The sequence below is a fragment of the Callospermophilus lateralis genome, chromosome 20 (genome assembly GCF_048772815.1).
Source record: "Callospermophilus lateralis isolate mCalLat2 chromosome 20, mCalLat2.hap1, whole genome shotgun sequence".
Lineage (NCBI taxonomy): Eukaryota > Metazoa > Chordata > Mammalia > Rodentia > Sciuridae > Callospermophilus > Callospermophilus lateralis.
Genome location: NC_135324.1, coordinates 3,913,991 through 3,933,213, shown reverse-complemented (window position 1 = coordinate 3,933,213; position 19,223 = coordinate 3,913,991). Strand labels below are relative to the sequence as shown.

The following is a 19,223-nucleotide window of genomic DNA, read 5'->3' as shown; positions in this document are numbered from 1 at the left end:
TGGAGGGGAATGAGCAAGCAGCAGCCAATTCAGAGCCACACTACGGTCCTGAGGTGGGGATTCAGAGGTACCAGGGCTGCTCTAAAAGCAGGGCCCTGAGGTGGGCCTGGGAACAGGAGGACTGGCCAAAAGTATTTATAATGAACGTTACACCAACAGATCATTCTCCTAACACATGACGGTGAGCGTCCACTTTTTTTTTTTTTTTTTTTTTTTTTTTAAATCTAGTGGGACTGAAACAATAAACCAGAGGGACTTGACACCAGGCTGGGATGAGGGATTATCCTGAGGAGCTGTAGGATTAAACCAATAGATGCAAATTGCAGTCCTCTCCCCCTGGTCTCCAGAACAGCCAGCCAGGCTTATCACCCCAATGCCATCCACCCAAAGGCAAAGGTCTCAACAATTTCTCTAGAAAAATCGACTAGAGAAAAAAACCCGCAAATACTGATGATTGGGAGGCCTTGCAACAAACTGGGCTCTTTCCTTTGTAATGCTCTTCAGTAAAATCTATCAACCTATATTAGCCCTCACAAAGAGAATTCCCTACTATGTTAATGTTGCTCAAATGTGAGGAGAAAGTTAGAGTTAACCAGCTATCTCAGAACTAAGTCTCTAACATAAAAAAAAAAAAAAGAGAGAGACTAACATCTCCAGAGGAGGGCGGAAAAAGAAACAAGAGATAGCCTCAGACACAAAACAAAACAAACCCATAAAATAACAAGATGCTGGTGCAAAAAATAAGCAGATAACAACAAGAAGAAAAATCACTCAGGAAATTTAAAATGATTGCAGTATATTTAGTAAAAATACTGGAAAATAAGTTTTATGGGAAGTCTCAGAAATTAGAACAGAAAACAAAATTTTCTTAAAAAAAAAACACTAAAGGGTAAGTCAGGGGCATAACCTCTGACTATCAAAAAGAGAAAAGAAATATAGGTGTAGGAAGGAATTAAATAAACAATATAAACAAACTACAGCTATGTGCAATGACATGGATCAATCTTAGGAACATTTCTTTGCATAAAAAGCAAACCCTAAAATACTATATTAACTATAAGACCATTTTACAAAGCCCCCAAACAATAGTTTGTTTAGTGCCCAAAACATACGTAATTATTTATTCTTTTTTTCCCAAAGTCAGGGTCATGAAACACAAAGTTTACGACAGTAGGAAAATCACAAATGCAGCAGAGTGGTGCTGTCAGCAATGTTCCCATTCCTAAGTTGTGTGGCAGTTCACAGGTAGTTCATCACTGGGTCACGGCTCACACACATTTATTTTTATGTGAACAAAATATTACAAAATAAAACATTTAAAATATGGAATCACAAAGTCTAACAAGGAAGTTTTCTAAAACAAATGTTTCCAGATCAAAGGGGACCTGCAAGTGCCTCGCCTCACAAATGCCCCAAAGACCCACAAGGAGGTACATCATTATCAAACCTCAGGACAATAGAGGAAGACTTTTTAAATTCCAGGGAGTAAAAGAGGCGATACTAAGAGGATCAAGGATGAGAAAAGCACCAGATTTTTCAACAGCAATCCCAGAAGCAGGGATGATTCACAGGCACATAGAATGTTTCACACTATTAATGTTTCCTACTATTGAAAAGGAAATACGATTTTTAAATTCTTGTTTTCAACAATTCACTTAGAGACTGAGGACGAGGCTGCGGATCTGAGACATTCATTTCTCACTGTCATTTGTTCCTATGGTCTAAGCCTTGTCAATAGTCTAAGGTCACAATTCAGTCTTCCTTTGTCAGAAGGCTTTTCAGAGCTTCCAGCTGTGGTTTTAAAATGGTGCTAGGACAATACAGAATTGTGAAGCCAGAGACAGTGAATAACACAGACACAAACTGACAGAAAGGAAAAAAATCACCAGGGAATAAATCTTAAAGGAAGGAGAAAAAGACAGTACTTAATAAAAAATACATGCTTAAAATATTCAAAATCATACAAAAAAGAATGGCATGTTCTACAATTAACATCAAAGCCTTTTACAGGTGCATCATTATAAAACCTCAGGCCAGGTTCAAGGATATTTGATTCTTTATTTTTTTAACCTCATTTTTAAATGAATACCACCAAAATAGTAAAAAAAAAAAAAATGAGTGCTATGCATTAAAGACAGATGTGGAAAAGGGTTATACTTAAATAACACTAAATAAATCAATAAAACGAGAATTTTATTTTATTGATTTATTTAGAAAAACACTAGAAATATAAATACTCATAGTAATGAAAAATTTAAAAGTCCAAGTTGTCTTAGATATCTGTACCAATACACAGATCTCTGGACCTTAATACAACAAAAAGGCATATAGAATCATAAGCAAAAAATAAGGGACACACATCATAACTAGTATATCGATCCACAGTAGGTAATTTATACTCTGGCCTCCATACGTAGCTGAGCTATAATCTGATCATAAAACCTTACTTCCCGATCTCACCAAGCTGACAAAAGAAACAGCCTCCATTCCCCCTTCACTTAGAGGAACTTCAGTCCCCGCTGGGCCTTATGCCCTCCAGGCCAACCCTCTCCATTTCACAAGAGTCAATTCTGCCTGGCATAACAAATGATGTGAGACAGCCCATGACACACAGGGACTATGGAAAATGGAAGGAAGTTTTTTAAAGATATGACTTGTCCAAAAAAAAAAAAAGAAAGAAAGAAAAGAAATGGTTGTCATAAAGAATCACATTGACATAACAAAGTTGGGTAGTCTTTTTCAGTTTTGGGGGGTTGTTTCTGTTTGCATCATATAAAGGACAACAGGTTCCAAGGAATACAAAACCTTGGGTGTTGCTCTTTGGCCTAGAACAATCTACAATTGTTAAAAACATACTTGTTGGAAAGTTTTGTTTTAATATTTTTAGTTGCAGATGAACACAATACCTTTATTTAATTTATTTATCTTTCTGTGGTGCTGAGGATCAAACCCAGTGCCTCACATGCGCAAGGCAAGCGCTCTACACTGAGCTTCAGTCCCAGGCCAACTGTTGGAAAGTTTTTAAGACAAAAACAAGCTTCCCTTTCACTGGCGGTCTAGCCAACACCTTTCTCAGAGCGTCACAGGAGGTCGCCTTCAGCAACTCTGATGCACTACTCCACTGTGATGCTCCTTATAGAAATGCTCAGAAGCAGATTAGAATCAGGACTCTTCCCCCCCCCCCCACTTTTAGGCGGTTCATTTTGAACAGAACACACACCGTGTAACTGGCGTATTATAATTGCACCTAACAGTAGTGATCATCATGCCACATTTGTGTGTGCCCATAATTTGATCCATCTCATTCCATTCCCTCCTCTAATCCACTTGCTCTATTCCAATAACTGCTTCTATTTTATTCATTCATTCTTAGTCATCAATGGATACAATATGTTTATTTTATTTACTTATTTTCACATGGCGCTGAGGATTGAGCCAGGGCCTCATGCATACTGGGCACATGCTCTGCCACTGAGCCCCAGCCCAGCTCTATTTTATGATCACTGCAGGGCTGCAGAGATGGCGATCTCTTCACAAACCTTCTAAAGGAAGGACGACCTATCCATTAAAAAAAAGAAAATCTCAAGTTTTGTTGATTCTTAAGGATCTGATACTCTGATATCACTGATGTAGAAGAGCTTCATGTCTCTGTGTTAATAATAAGAAAGAACAGGTCATTACCTAAACCAGCAAAGAGGAAACACACCAATGGAGAAACTCCAGCCAGTCCTCTACAGCACGGGAGGGTGCACCCAAGGCCCGCAGCAGTCCTCTGCTGGTGCCTGGAGTCTCCTTTTAAGAGCCCCACTTCCAGAACTTACCCTGGAAACCTATACATTTATAACTGGTTCACCTGGCCTGCCGGGTTTCACAAAACAACTGCCCATGGGTGGCAGGGAAGGGGCTAGAAAAAGAAAGAAGGTGGGGAGGAGTGTGCTCAAGTTTTTGTTTTTAAGGTGATAACAATTTGAGCTTAAAAAGATGAACTGCAGATTATTCTTAATGAAACAGAACCTGCGTATGTTAGAACTTATTTATGTATCATCTGGGATGATATACACTGCAATCATCCATTCTAAATCTGCTCCTGAGTCTCCCTCCTGCCATGCATCATGAAGCAGGTTAAGTGACAAAGCCTAATGCTGAACTATACTTATGTATTTATCATCCTACGTGGTCAGGCTGCATGTTTGTAAGAAGCATTAAAACTTTTTCCTATGTAGACATGGCTTGAAGATCTGAGGCCATCAAATTTCTAAACAAGACTCTAGGAGTTCTGAGCAGGTCTGAATGAAGAAGTCAATTTCCCAGCACACTCCTGAGGCAGACCTTCATCCACAGCCTGACTCTCCAACAGTGTTATACTCATCCTGTGAATCCCACAGTCACAGAAACTCAAAGGAATCTGGCTTTGTCCAACTCTGAGTTGAGGCTGGCTGGCTCCCTGGCCTCTGCTTGCTGATCTTTGAGCTGGTAACCTCTCCAGTGCAGATCACCTCAACTTAAACAGTTCTGATGTAAAATCTGTTCTTGTGTTACTGTCATATCCTAAGTCAAACATAAATGATTTTTATATTATCCAAAAATTCCTCAGGGAGAAGGTACTCCTTTTATCTTGGTCTAAATACACACCCAAGAGTATATTGCAATCAATGGGTTACGGGAAGAAAACATTACAATTTCCATTTATACTTTTATTTCTATTTCTGTGTTATGTGATGTACATAGTATGCAGGAACGATTACACATGTATAATTTATAACTAAACAGACACATGCTCAAAGAAGCAGATGAACAACATAATTTAGAAGCCATTAGTTTAAATGAATAGATAATGCCCTTTCCTTTATGTTTTGGAATATCAGGTCACAGGGGTCACATGTATGACTAAGGATCCTCAGTAAACATTAAATATTCATCATCAGTGCACCATCCACCATGCACAAGTAAACATTTAGCATGAGAAATAAATAGCACTCATATAATCTTCCAAAATGTCAAAATAATAAAACGATTTTCTTGGTAAAAGTTCACAGCAACTTAAAGTAAAAGATTATTCTGCTCTCCTTTAAGCTCACACTGTACAACGAGGCTTTTAATAATTTATAATCATGTGCACACACATCCCCACCCAGAGGATGGAGACTTGTGAAGAGATCTTTCATTATCCCTCTAAACCAAGAATTAAACCTGCTTTGATTGGATTTATCTACATTTAAAGGTCTAAGCTGGATTCCTCAGAATATTATGCAGTGGAAATGAAAAGAAGATATAGTCCATTTCAATTAATATTTAAAATATAATATTCTTACCTAGAATTAGCTTTTCAAGATATTAACATTTAGGTCATATCAAAAATTCTGTCCTAGGGGCTGGGGTTGAAGCTCAGTGGCAGAATGCTTGCCTGGCATGTGTGAGGCTCTGGGTTTGATCCTCAGCACCACATAGAAATAAATAAATAAAGGTCAATCGAATATTATATATATATATATATTTATTCATTCTATCCAAATGCTTTAACAAGGATACAGGAAATGCTTGGAGTTTTTTAAAAAAATACTCATGTTGTCATAAGTCATATTCTAAAAAGAAAGCAAAGAATGGAAGAATGAGCCAGTGTGGTGGCACATGCCTATAATCTCAATGACTTGTGAGTCCCTAAGCAACTTAAGTGAGACCCTGTCTCAAAATAAAAAATAGAATATGCTGAGGATGCAGCTTGGTGGTAAAGCACTTCTAGAGTTGATCCTCAGGACAAAAAAAAAAAAAAAAAAAAAAATTGAAGAATAAAAAGCTTTGGAAAGCTGCCATATCTAGAATCTTTAAAAAGTAAACACACTTGAATCAGGTTTCCAAGGCAAACTGTCAACTTTCTACTACTTAGAACCCAAACAACTTACTGAGAGCCCTCAAGTTATTTACTAACTTCGAAGTTCTGGATTTAGACCAACATTTGTTAAGAATTGGTCTCACTCATACTCTGGTTAGTAATTAAAAGCAAGATTTTTTGTGATCATATTAACATTAACCAATAAAACTGTTTTGTTTCTTTTTTTTTTAAGAAATTGCTTTTAAACTAACACTGCAGAACTACTGGCAAGTTCATCACAGAACACTCTCAGCAGCACCAGAATGTACCAGCAGAGGGCCTCCAGAATTCATGATTACTGAAGTTTCTTAAAAACAGCTTTCCCAAGTTCCAGGGAACCAACAACTGATCAAGGCTCTAGCTCAAAAATTAAATATGGGAATTTCCATATAAAAAAATTCATCCTCAAGACAAAAAAAAACAATATTCAAATGTTAAAAATTTTGACTCTACGTTGTGGGATCAAATTCTTTCTAAGAAGAAAGCGTCAGTTCTTTAGAACACTATTTTTTTAAAAAACCTGTATGAACTTTTTAAAGATCAGGAAACCACCAGCTCTCAAAGTATAATGGGGAAGCAATATTTACTATTATTATCCTAAAAGAAATAAATGCTAAGAATAATTCTTCCTTTGAGGCTTCTAGAGACTGTCATCCACACTGTGACTTATGAGAGGCTACGGTTTCTATTGAGTTGGGGAAGAGCAAAGGATGATGGGAGGGAGAGGAAAGGGAAGAGAGAGAGAGAAGAAAAAAAAGAGGGGGGAGGAAAGAGGTGAAGGGGAGAAAAAGGAGAAAAAAGATCCTTGATTTTCAGAGATCATAAATTAATAAAGACAAATTTTTGATGGTTAAAAAACAGAGCAGTGATTAAAAAGCAAAAGCACCTGATTGGCTTCTTAAAAAGAGGCACACAGTTCTTTAGAGTCATGGCTCAGCTCAGCTTCTATCTGTCACCCTTGCACCCAGATCTGGCCAACGCATTCTGTGTCAGATATCACAGTTTAAGAATAATGAAGGGCTGGGCGAGTTGACAGATCAATATAACTTAGCACTCAAAATTGTGATGTGAAATGATTTTCCAGCATTCACTGAATCAGCACATTCCCTAAATTGGCCATTCAGAGAATATTAGCGTGGCCCCCACACAAAGGTAAGATAAACACTGGTGAAGCACTCTGTACTTTTCATAGACTCAGGGGTTCTTAGTGAACTGCTGAAACCACGAACTTTAATGTGACTACAAGAATCTACTTGATGTGAAGTTTTCTGTTAGAAGCCAGGGAAGATCCAAATACTTCAGGCTCCAAGAACCGCAGTGTCTCTTACCCTAAGAGATGTTTTAAGCTGTTTTTAAGTTGGCCTTCCCCTTGAGCTGTCTACACCAGGCCTTGCAGCTGGCTGCTGGATTATTCGTGGTAAGACCCACAGAATCCAGTACAAACTTCTGACCAACTGTGTGAACAGAACATGTCCCCTCATTCCAACCTCATTTCAATTTCTTATGGTAATACTTCACAGTATATCTGTCTGCAGTGAGGATTCACTCTTATGTCCCCACCACTTAGAAATGCTTGGATCAACAGATATTTGTTAAGTTGAAAACAATATATCACAAGCACTAGGAATTATTAGCCTGCCAAACGGACTATCCAGGAGAGATGCACTACAAAGATAATTCATACCTACAACAGCAACTCAGCAAGACTCTTTCTCAAAAAAAGGGGTTGGTGGTGGCTGGGGATGGGGATCATTGGTAAAGCAGCCCTGGGTCTGATCCCCAGTACCAAAAAAAAAAAAAAAAAAAAAAGACCCAGCTTAAGATGCTAGATGTCAGGAACAGAATGGGCTGCTCTGGGAGACACTAAGAGACCCCACAGCCCCTTGAGGAGAACATCACACAACTAAGTCGATGGAGCAATTCCTCCCCACCTAAGATTTTGTGGCAATGAAAGGCTCCAAAGGAAAAGTGGAACTTCCTTAGGATGGTGTTCCCTCCCTCTTATCTAACTTCCAGATGGTCAGCAACATGGCGGGGGTGGGATAGGAGGCAGAATAAAACATATTCACTGCTACGAAGAACCAGATTACCCACTAGTAACAGTGTGAGCCAAGGCAAACCAACCAACCACCACTCACTTGCTACTTATAAGCACTGTTTGGAAGTGAGACAGGGGTGACTTCCAGCAACTGCATCATGATCATTCGGGGAAAGCAATGAAAATCTACCTTTTTATCTAAATTTCTACTGTAAGAGTTCATTATCAGGCCTCAAACCTGCTTCAGTTCATGAAGACCAACTTTTTTTTTTTTTATGACTTAGGAAAATTAGTTGGCAGGCTACCAATTCTTTGGCAAACTAGTTCCTTTTGTAACCACCAACGCTTTCTAACTCCAGCTTATACTCCCCACACTTAAATGCATGAGAAACACTAGCCGTGAGATGGCAGAACCAGCAAATGACTAGGCTCAGCCATGGTCCCAGGCAAGCTGAACATTTTCCCTAAGACTTGATCATTTGTTTACAAAAAAAGAAAAATACTACCAATGATATGGAAAAAGAGTCTCAATGACTGCATGATTCATCAAAATTCAGTATTTCCAAGGCTGATTTCTCGGTGACTTAAGGCAAGAAGATAACAGAGGGATGGTTCTTTCCTTCATTTACCTTTCTTAATTCTCCAACATTATACTACGGTTCATGTGAGACCTTAATAATGGGCTTTCTTAAGAATAAAATTATGGCATTTGCAGGTAAATGGATGGCACTGGAGAATATCATGCCAAATAAAGTAGGCCAATCCCAAAAAACCAAAGGTTGAATGGTTTCTTTGATATGAGGATGCAGACTCATAATGGTGATTAGGGAGCAGGGGGCATGGGAGGAATGGAGGAACTTTAGAAAGGGCAAAGGGGAGGAGGTGTGGGCTAGATACGTGTATTACTGCACATATGGTACAACTCTGCATCACGTACAAAGTTGTGCTCCACTTGTGTAACAATGAACAGAAATGCATTCTGCTGTCATGTGTAACTAATTAGAACAAATAAAAACTATGGGCTTTCTTTTCCACCCCAGCTCAATCTCAAAATGCAGAAAGAGCTCCATGAAGACTGGTTATTGAACTGTCCACCTCACTAAATAAAAACGTTGCTTTATTAGACATTGTAAATTACTTGTTCATTATTATTTCATTTAAACATACTAAAGTACAGAATCTTATTGCCCATATTTTAATAAACTATTAAATATAACCAGGGAATCATTACACTATTTTATTTTTATTGCTACCCATCTGAAAAAGATGAGTGTTCAAAAATAATAACATTAGAAACCAAAAAAGGGGTAGTGATAAAATCACTCTGCCATTGCCCTTAGATTTCTGCCTTTGTTCAATCAAGCTGATCTAGTAACTAATTTTTGAAAAAAAGGAAAAACCTTATTTTTCCCTTTTCCTGTCCCCTGTTTGATAGAATTGATACTTTCCGCTTTCTGACATATCCATTAGGGTAAAGAAGTAAGAACGCTGAATGGGGATGTGGAGGAGTCCAGGGACGTGGTCCTGGCATTACTCATAATAGCTGTGTGACCTCTGGCAGGTTTTCACACTCCGTAAAGTGAGGAGTCCAATTAGGGTTTGAAGACGCAACAGTATATGGCTCTTAGCTCATCACTTGGCAACAGCCAGTGACCTATTGACTAAAAGTCAGAAGTGTTGCAAGGGACTTCATTTTGCAACCCAAGGTTGTTAAATTCTGGGTTTCCACATTATTACAATTTTGAAATCTGAGCTATGGCTTCTAATCCCAGTAAGAATTTTGGGGGGATGGGTGGGGACGGGGCAGTGCTGGGAACTGAACCCAGCAGCATTTTACCACTGAACTAGATCCCCAGTGCTTTTTATTTTGAGACAGATCTTGCTAAATTACTAAAGCTAGCCTCCAACCTGCCACCCTGCCTTAGCCTTCCAAATCGCTAGGATGACCAGTAAGATGTTACTATGATACAATAAGATGCATTTGATCAGTCCTTAAATATTTGACTTGATCTTTAGTTGGAGATGTGAATATTTTTGTACTACATCTACACCAAATATGCCCCTGCTTTTTTTTTTAAGTTTTTTTCACAATACCTTTATTTTATTTATTTACTTTTGTGTGGTGCTGAGGATCGAACCCAGCGCCTCACACATGCTAAGAGCTCTACCACTAAGCCACAACAACCCCAGCCCCCTTTGCTAATTTTTATTACAAAAAGATCTTCCATCAGATTTTTAAAATTAAACATCTACTTATTGTAAAATGATTCTGTTGAGCACAGTGGAACACACCTATAATCCCAGCAATTCAGAAGGCTGAGGCAGGAGAATGGGAAGTTCAAGAACAGTCTCAGCAACTTAGCAAGTCCCTGTCATAAAATAAAAAATAAAAAAGAACAGGGGATGTAGTTCAGTGGTAAAGTACCCCTGGGTTCTATCCTCAGTACCAAAAAAAAAAAAAAAAAAAAAAAATTAATAAAATGATTCTACCTAGAATTCTACTTAAATGTTTTCAAAGTTTATTTCCAAAATGAGAGACACAAATTAATGAATAATGTGTATAAAGTATGACCCTGAAATATCAAAGTTCAAAAGTAAAATCTACTCTGCTTATATGACCAAGAGGATCAGGTCATGATGATGTAATATCAAAACAAGTCATTAGTCAACTCTAAACAAATACTTAACTAAGTTCAATTTTGTGTTAACTTGCCAAAGTTGCCTATCTTTCTTTGAGATAAAATGCTGTACTGTCATTTCAGAAGAAAAACCAATCTGTTCCAGCAATACCTTATATAACGTGATATGATCTTGATCTGTCCCTTTGTCTGAGTCTATGAAGGAGGACCATGCATCTGTGTTTTGGACATTGGGTGGCGAAATTCTCCTCCTGACTCTTAAGATTCAAAGATACTAATAAAGTACCCAACTCCCTGGGGTACAGATGGGGAGGCAGAAAGTGGGTCGCCTGCTATTTTCCTTTATGGGTCTGATTACCCTAAAGCCTGTGCCTGTTCTGTAGGACAAAGGAAAGTAGGTTAGATTTCATTTAAAAAAAGTGAACTCTACTTTTATTATGTTGAGTCTTCAACATAAAATCTGCTGCTTCTGAACAGAAGGAATGCAACTCAAGTTTGAAAACATTTAAAGAACCATCCCTGTTAAACTTTATATAACAAATTTATCAAGGTCAAGAACACCACATCTGTATCTTCACTTCCACTCATTAAACCACCATATTTAACCTTGAAATAGATCATTAAGGATAATCAAAAATTGTTGGGGGGAGGGGGCAGGATGTAATCATACACTTCTGGCTCCAAGGGTCAATAAACCTATATAAGTCACCTGCTATGACAATCAAGCTTTGGAAAGAACAATTAAAAAGCCAAAATATTTTCATTTCTAATTCAAGCCACTTTTCCAGTCCCTTGTTATTATCAACTGCCTGTAAGAGATTCCCTCAACAGTGTTGGTAACTCCACTGACACTAAGTAAGTAAAAAAGTGAGCTCTCTATTGGGTTTCATCAACACAATTTTTTGACTATTTCATGGAAAACCAACACTATTTTCTTACCGGTTCTCCCAAGCAAATCTTGTGACTAAAATTTTTTGTTTTTAACCTTTGATTTCTTTGTTCTGACATTAAATCCTATGTGCTTTTCTATTATCTATTCTATTTCCTCAGTAACCAATTCGATATTTACAAGAACACCTACCTTATCTTAGTCACTTAGCCTTTATTCTAATGACCTCCTGTATAGGTTACTTCTCAAAATATCATCCACAATTAATGTCCAGTCAGGACGGTCACCCCTCACTTCCACCTACCAGTGCTTGGCCTAGGGCACCATCTGGTGGTCAGCAACAGGAATTATCTTTTTTCTTGACACCTTATCCTCTTAGAAGTACAGCTCGCTTTCTGATTTTGCTCATAGCTCAAGTAATTTAATCACAGAAATTTCTTTATCTGAACACACACATCTACCTTTCAGTCCCATCCTCTTTATACTCCAGTTACTAGCCACACACTACAAAAAATTCTTTTTCTTTGTCCATCTTTTAAGTTATCCAAAACAAGTCCCTAATTGTAGCCTATTAAAGATAAATTTGCTTTTCTAAATTTGCCTATGAAGAGGAAAATAATGTAGTGAGGTCTAAAGTGCTGTCTTTTTTTTAAAAAGTCACTTCCAAGCTTCCCTTTAGAAGATCAAGTTTGCATCTACTGTCTCATTTTTCCTTCTAAATCTATTCTATCTCAAAATTTATGACAAAAAAATTGCATTCATTCTTACTATTTTATAAAATAAGAAGTATTTTTTTAATAGTGCATGCCTGAATCCAGGTACCTTGGGAGGTTGAGGCAAGAGGATCAAAAGTTCAAGGCCAGCCTCAGCTATTTAGTAAGGCCCTGCCTTAAAGTGGGGGGGCAGTTGGGAATGTAGCTAAATGGTACAGTGCCCTTGGACTCATCGCCAGTAACCCTCCCCACAAAAAGGAGCCACTTAAATAGCATCAATTTATACTGTTTTACTATGTAGTTACTACTGCAATTGTGGCATAGTTACAATATTTCAACTAGGTTTTGGAGGAATGTACCTTCTGGACTAAACTAGAAATCTACAAACCATTTCTAACACTGAAATTCAGAATGACTTCTCCCACAGAAATGAACAATTGAGTATATGTTTTATAAGTAGACAGATTCTAGGCTACATGACAATTACTTCTCAGTAAAGTTTTCTAGTACCTTAGATGGGTTTTTCCCATTTTATTCTGTCTTCAACATAGTAAATTTCCATCTTAAGCAGTTATTTTTTAAAAATTTGATGTGTGTGTGTGTATGAGAGAGAGAGAGAGAGAATTTTTTAATATTTATTTTTTAGTTTTCGGCAGACACAACATCTTTGTTTGTATGTGGTGCTGAGGTTTGAACCCGGGCTGCACGCATGCCAGGCGAGCGCGATACCGCTTGAGCCACATCCCCAACCCCAGCCTATTTCATTTTTGAGACAAGGTCTCTTTAAGTGGCTGAAACTGGTCTTGAACTTGAGATCCTCATGCCTCAGTCTTCCAAGTCACCAGGATTACAGAAGTGCGCCTCTGTGCCCAGCTAATATATTTTTTAACATGTAATCCCTCAAAAAAAATCTCAGTATTTCCTATTTTCAGTCAAATCATCCAAATTTAGTTTCACACTCATATTCCTAACTAAAAAACCTCTTCCCTAAACTGAAATTTGAAAAATAAGCTATATATAATTATATATTTTCCTCACTTATCTCTTATTGTTTCCCCTAAGTGTCTGGCTAACCCTTGTCAACTGTAGACCCCAGGGTTCTCTATGTGGGGGAGACACACAACTAATTGCCATGTATGGTCCTAGCTCTCCAGAAACTCACAACTGGGGTGTTATGTTGTTGTTTGCATCTCAACTATTTTTGAAGCCTAATTATTTGCTTATAATGTGTCATTATATAATGGGAAAGATTTGTACTGACTGGAAAGATCTGAACTGAAGATCTGTCATCTGACATGCTGTCCAGTGCACCTTTCTACACAGCCCTAGACTGAGCTCTTCTTGGGCCTTCTATCATCTTAATTTCAATAACATCTGATACATACTGTTCTCTACTGAAGCTTTTTAGTGGCTGAGAATGGACTATGTATGTTGCAGGCACTGGTTAACTCAGTTCTCCAGGTGGGCTGGCACAGCCCTGGACCATCAGTTCTCCCTGCTTACTACTGTCTGGATTTTAACTTTCTGTGCATGCCATGAAAAAAATGGGAAATACAGCAAGTTTAATTTAATAGTATTTTCAGATGAGAAACAACATTAAATATTATTTACTGAAATGACTTCATCTTGAAACTGAAGGAAATGAAACCTAGAGAGTTTAATTTCCTTAAGGTCACATGGATACTTAATTACAGAAGTAACTGGAACCTAAAACCACAAGCCCCTGACTTCTGAGCTTCGTTACATTATATCACACTGCTTCTCAAACTGCCACTTTATGTAATTCCTGCCTCCTTAACAAGATGGTAAGGTCTCTGAGAATAACAACATGACAGAAATCTCTCATCCCCAAATTGCTAATCTCCAAACTACAAATACTGAAGAGACAGTTATTGGTAGAATAAAGTCTTTGTTATAAAGAAATTTAATGAAACTGACAGGGCAGAAATCTGTGTGAACAGTATAAATATTTGTGTTATCATGCATGTACTTGTAGAGACTGAAAAAAGGAACAAATTACCCTGAGAGGAAGGGTGACAACTTAACATGATGACAGCTACAGATAGATAGATAAGCATATGAAGTGAAAAGTCTTAATGCTCAAACCACGAGAGGTTTAAATACCATTTATGGATCAAATTCCTCTTAGTAAGAACTGTCCCAAGTGGTGCTCCTTACTCATCTGGCACACACATGACTTTTGGGTCTTTGTTCGTCTGTTTTCAGTACTGTGCATTTTTTATTTTGAGACAGGGTCTTGGTAAGTTGCTTATTAGGGCTTTGCTAAATTGCTGAGGTTGGGCCTCGAATTTGCAATTCTCCTGCCTCAGCCTCCTGAGCTGCTGAGATTACAGGCATGTACCAGTGCACGTGGCCTGACTTATGATCTTGAGGTGCAGTATCATCCTCTCATTTTAGTGCTGAGACAAAAACAATTTCAATACCATTTCTTTATAGTGCAGGCCTCTGGGAGATGCTCATGTGCCCTTCCTTCTGCCTGGCATGCTCTTTCCCCAGACACCTGAGTGGCTTGGTTTGCTCCCTCACATCCTTCGGGTCTTGGTCATGGATGGCACTCTCAGTGACATTCAACCTGGTCATTCTACTTTACAGTTCTCCTCTTTCTTTACAATTCTCATACTCTGTATTTTACTTACATGTTTTATTAATCTTCCCCTTCTACACAGTAAACTCCATAAAAGGCAAAGATTTTTATCTGTTTTACTCATTCACATGTTGAGTACCTAACACAGGAGCCAGCAAGCATGGCCCGTAAGCCCAGGTAAAATCCACTGCTAAGCCAGGCAGGCTCATTCACACACCCGACAGCACACAGCCGGGCTGCTGCACGGAGAGTACATGGCCTGCAGAGTTGAAAACATTTACTATTTAAAGGAAGGTCTGCAAATCTCTGACCTCAAACAATCCTGGGCCAAACAATAAGTACTTATGGATTGAACATATGAACAAATGAACACTGGGGACAAACCTTTTGATCCCTCTGTGTTTTATTTAAAAAAAAAATTAACAAAAGAGCATGTAAAATTCAGAATCACCATGCATGATCAACCTGGCTTCCACTCTTAGTCGTACACTGTTCATCAATTGGCTTTAGGGAAATCCTATTCAGGAACTTCAAAAATCTGTCACCCTATGATTTCTTCTGCTGTCATCTCTCTACCTGCCATTTTGGAGGGTGGGGGAGTGCTGTGGTCTAAACCCAGGACCTTGCACATGCTGGAAAGCACTGGATCACTGTGCTACATCCACAGTCCCAACTGCTCTAAAACTCTGGTTCCAGTCATGCCATCTCTTGCCAAGTATATCTCAGACCCCTTACTGCTCTCCTGGCTCCCGCCCTGACCTGCTGCAGTCTGTCCACAATGAAACCAGAGAGATGCCTTTAGAAATATGAGTCAGACCACACCCTCTCATGCTCAGAGTCCTCAATGGCTCCCCATCTCACTAGGCATACATAGGCCTCACTAACCCTACAAAGCCCTACCTGTGACCCCCCTGGCCTCCTCTCTTATGACTGCACATCCACACACTGGGCTCTCCCACACCAGCCTCCTCACTATTCCTTGACAACTCAAGCAGTCCCACCCTTGGGCTGGTTCACCTGCCTGGAGCACGAGTGCAGGTCTTCCCTCAAGTGTCCCCTTCTCAGTGAGGCCCACAGTCCTCATCTCTCCTCTTGTTCTATTTCTCCCCCACAGTGCTGATCACAGAATCCACCTCCTCCCCCTGGGGTGCGCTGTCTCCCCTAAATACAAAGCAAGTTGCAGGGCAGAAACCTTTGTTGTGTCTCCTGCTGTCCCCTGACTACCTGGACCATCACCTTGTACACAGCAGGTATTAATAAGTACTAGTGAATGACTGATGAAAGCTTACCCCATTTCAAAAACCCATCCAAGCGCAGTTTCCAATTAGACATCCCGTCTTGCTGCCCTACGTCTATTTCCACTAACCCAAAGTCAAGCACACTGAGACACCAGGAGGAGGCTTTCCACACAATGGATACGCCAGAAAATCAACCAACACCTGTCTTAAGGCTGTGCACACACACCCAAGGCTACAAGAAAAAGGAAGCCTGGAGGACTCACCCGCTCCACGGATGCCTCATCTCCCGGGAGACACGCCGCAGCCGCACAAGCGATCTCCATCATGGCGGAGCTGGTGGGAGCATCGGTCGTGGAGGAAGACCTGGGTCGGCCTGTCTGTAGAACAGCGGTCATCTCCTGGCCGGACTTCCTGTTGATCTGCGGACTTCCTTTCGGGGCCTCTGGCTTGCCCCGCCTACTGTGCAAGCTCGTTCCTCTCTTCATCTTGGGTGGCACTCGGATCTGCTGCAGAACCCGATTCAGAGCTGTGGGGTGGGTGGGGACACCGTCAATCTCAGCACATGCGTTCTGGCTCTCCAGATCCACCTCGGGTTCTGGATCAGTCTGAATCTGCTGCACATCATGTGGAGACACTGATGACCTCCTGCGCTGGTGCTGGAAGAGATGCTTCAAGCCTTGGCCAATCACATTAATGTTCTCCAAAGCATTGTGGGTCATTTTAGATAACTTTTGTTCAGATTCTGTCTGCTTTCTGGCCTCTGCATCTTGGGATTTGCCTCCAGGATCAGGGTCCTCATATAACTGTTCACTGCCCGAAGGCTCCATCAGGAGACTTAATAAGCTTATTTGCAAACTCAAAAAATTTTAAACACACCAAGACTGTCAGATTAGGTAGGCATTTGCTTCAACAGCGACTATGCATGCAGCTGTGAGACGGAGGCTTCATGCCTATCTAATGTTAAGAAAAAAAGAAAGAAAGAAAGAAAAAGAAAAGAACCTTATATCATAAGTTCATGCAGAAACTCCAGTGTTAAAGAAAAACATGCCATTAACCAAACAAATAGGCACTATCATCAAGCAATCTTTAATCAAAAGATTAAAAGATAGTTTTCTAGATAGTGAATAATGACTATTTTCTAGAAGGGGGGAAAAAGCCCAGAACAAATACACAGGAAATGAAAACAGCAACATTTTAAAAAAATGTTTCCATATGTGAAGAATCCCACAGCAGATTCACCATCTTGGAATAGACACAGTAGTAGCTGACAGAACAGTGGCTGTTTAGGAGATTAAGATAAAAGCTGTCCAAAGCTTATTCTGGATGCAACAATATAATTCCTGTCATTCAAAACTACAGTTAATTATCCACATGCTGAAACTCAGTAAATTCAAAGAAAAATAGTGAGAAGTGAATATCCAAGTCTAAGATCCGTGGATTGCAATGGAATACAGGAATCTGTTGTTACCATTCATTCATCAAGCTCACTGGTAATCAGAGGTGACAGGCTTGCTCTTTTGAGAGGACAACAGGAATAAAAATCTTATAGGCTGAAGTCTCTGCTGAAGCACAAACGACCTTTCTGGCACCGTGTGGACAAACAGGCCAGACAGAAACAGTCTTCAGAGAGACTAGAGCTTTGCCCAGTAGCAGCTTTCAAGAAAGGAGACTCAAAGACAATCCCCTTCTCAACAGTACCATGCCTGACAGAGGCGTCCTGTGTATCTACACAAATTCAAAGGCAAAGACGTCACACAGTAACTAGGCGTGATGGAAGGACAGAAAAGGAGAGGTCAAACAGCAACCATACACCAGTGTTAGATGCAGGAAGTTAAAAGGAAGCAGAAACCAAGAGAGGTCAAGTCAGCATCATTGTCATGGTTACTGAGATCACATGCTGAAGGGGATTGGGGGGAGGGATGAGATTTCTCCTTAGTAGAAAGTGTTTATTTTTTTTATTGAGTTTGTAAAAATATACAATTGCATAAACTCACAGAAGCTGCTGGTGAGGCCAAAACATGATACAGGAGGTTCTTTATACCCAGATTTTCTCTCAACCTTTGGTTTAGAAGTCTTTTAAGCTGTCTACATTCCCAGGTACTAAGTCATACCAATGAAGCAGTGTGCGGATCACATTTTGGGGACGCGCAGACACCTTTTCCCCAAGTGGCTCTCTAGGAGCTGTAAAGGCTCCTGTCAGGGCTTGCTGCGAATGAATTCAAACTCTCTAGAGGTTTCTTCCTAGTGACTACTCAAAAAGACCTTCTTGGCCTATTGCATGGACACTGTCACGGGGACTCCACTGTCCCTGTTCATTCATGCCCACTTCCTCATCCTGACTTTTTACCTCTCAGGAGGACAAACAGGGCGACAGCGTTACAGACACTGGTCTCTCACCTGTACCTTCCTGCTTTCTAAATACCATAAAATTCTTTGCATCTTAAAAAAAAAAAAGCAAATGCAGAACAGCAATAATAGGAAATTTCACTGCCTTTCGCTCAAATTCTTTGAGGTGCCACTGAAATCTTGCCATCCTCCTGTGGCCTCTGATCCTTTCCCTGATTGCCTATTTGCCTTTTCTCTGTCCCTCTGGGACAGCCCAGAAAGAACCCCTTAACTCTTAATTAGATTAATGAATATCCTGGGCTCTGGTGCAGTTTTTTGGGTGGGCTCCTTTTGGGCAAAAGTTTTGCCCATAATGTATGTATTTAATTATCTTCCCCTTCCTTGGGAGTTTGTCTGGCAGACTAATAGTTATTGAATTATTTGTAATCTCCTGAGAGGAAAAGGCTGTGGAGCCAAGATAAGGCAGTAACAGTGGACACCAACTAATCTCTGCACAGTGGCCACCTAGACTCTGAAAACACGGCAGGACGTCAGAGCTGCAGGCTGACAGTGAAGAGGTGGCCTAGTTCTCCCTTATTTGCGCTTCATTAGCTAATATGAGAACTCATTTTTTTGTTGTTACTGTTAAGTAAAATGTATACAGTAAATTTATCCCCTGAGATTAAAGGAAACCATGAATAAAAGAATGTCAAGGTTAGCTGAAAAACTAAATGACCTATTTGTCTCATATATATAGGTATTAGGAAATTATTATCCAACAAATCTTTCTTTGGGCAGTGTTATAAACTAATCAAGTGACCATCTGTTTCTCTCCTATTTAAAACACGGACAATATGGTACATTTTAAATGTCACTAATTTTGTCTGAGATTTCATCACTAGCATGT

The 19,223-nt window shown here is 39.6% G+C and overlaps 1 protein-coding gene across 4 annotated transcripts in view; it reads right to left on the bottom strand.

Moving 5' to 3' along the window:
- The window catches only part of Tmcc1 (transmembrane and coiled-coil domain family 1), a 166,375-nt gene that overhangs the window by 104,404 nt on the left and 42,748 nt on the right, over positions 1-19,223 (bottom strand). For 3 of the 4 annotated variants that reach the window (XM_077106217.1, XM_077106216.1, XM_077106218.1), the window contains one exon: positions 16,255-16,517. In XM_077106217.1, the coding sequence (XP_076962332.1) occupies positions 16,255-16,476 (222 nt within the window). In that variant the 5' untranslated portion in view covers positions 16,477-16,517. Of the gene's footprint in view, positions 1-16,254; positions 16,933-19,223 lie in introns of those variants that run through there. The other variant, XM_077106215.1, reaches the window with a different exon arrangement.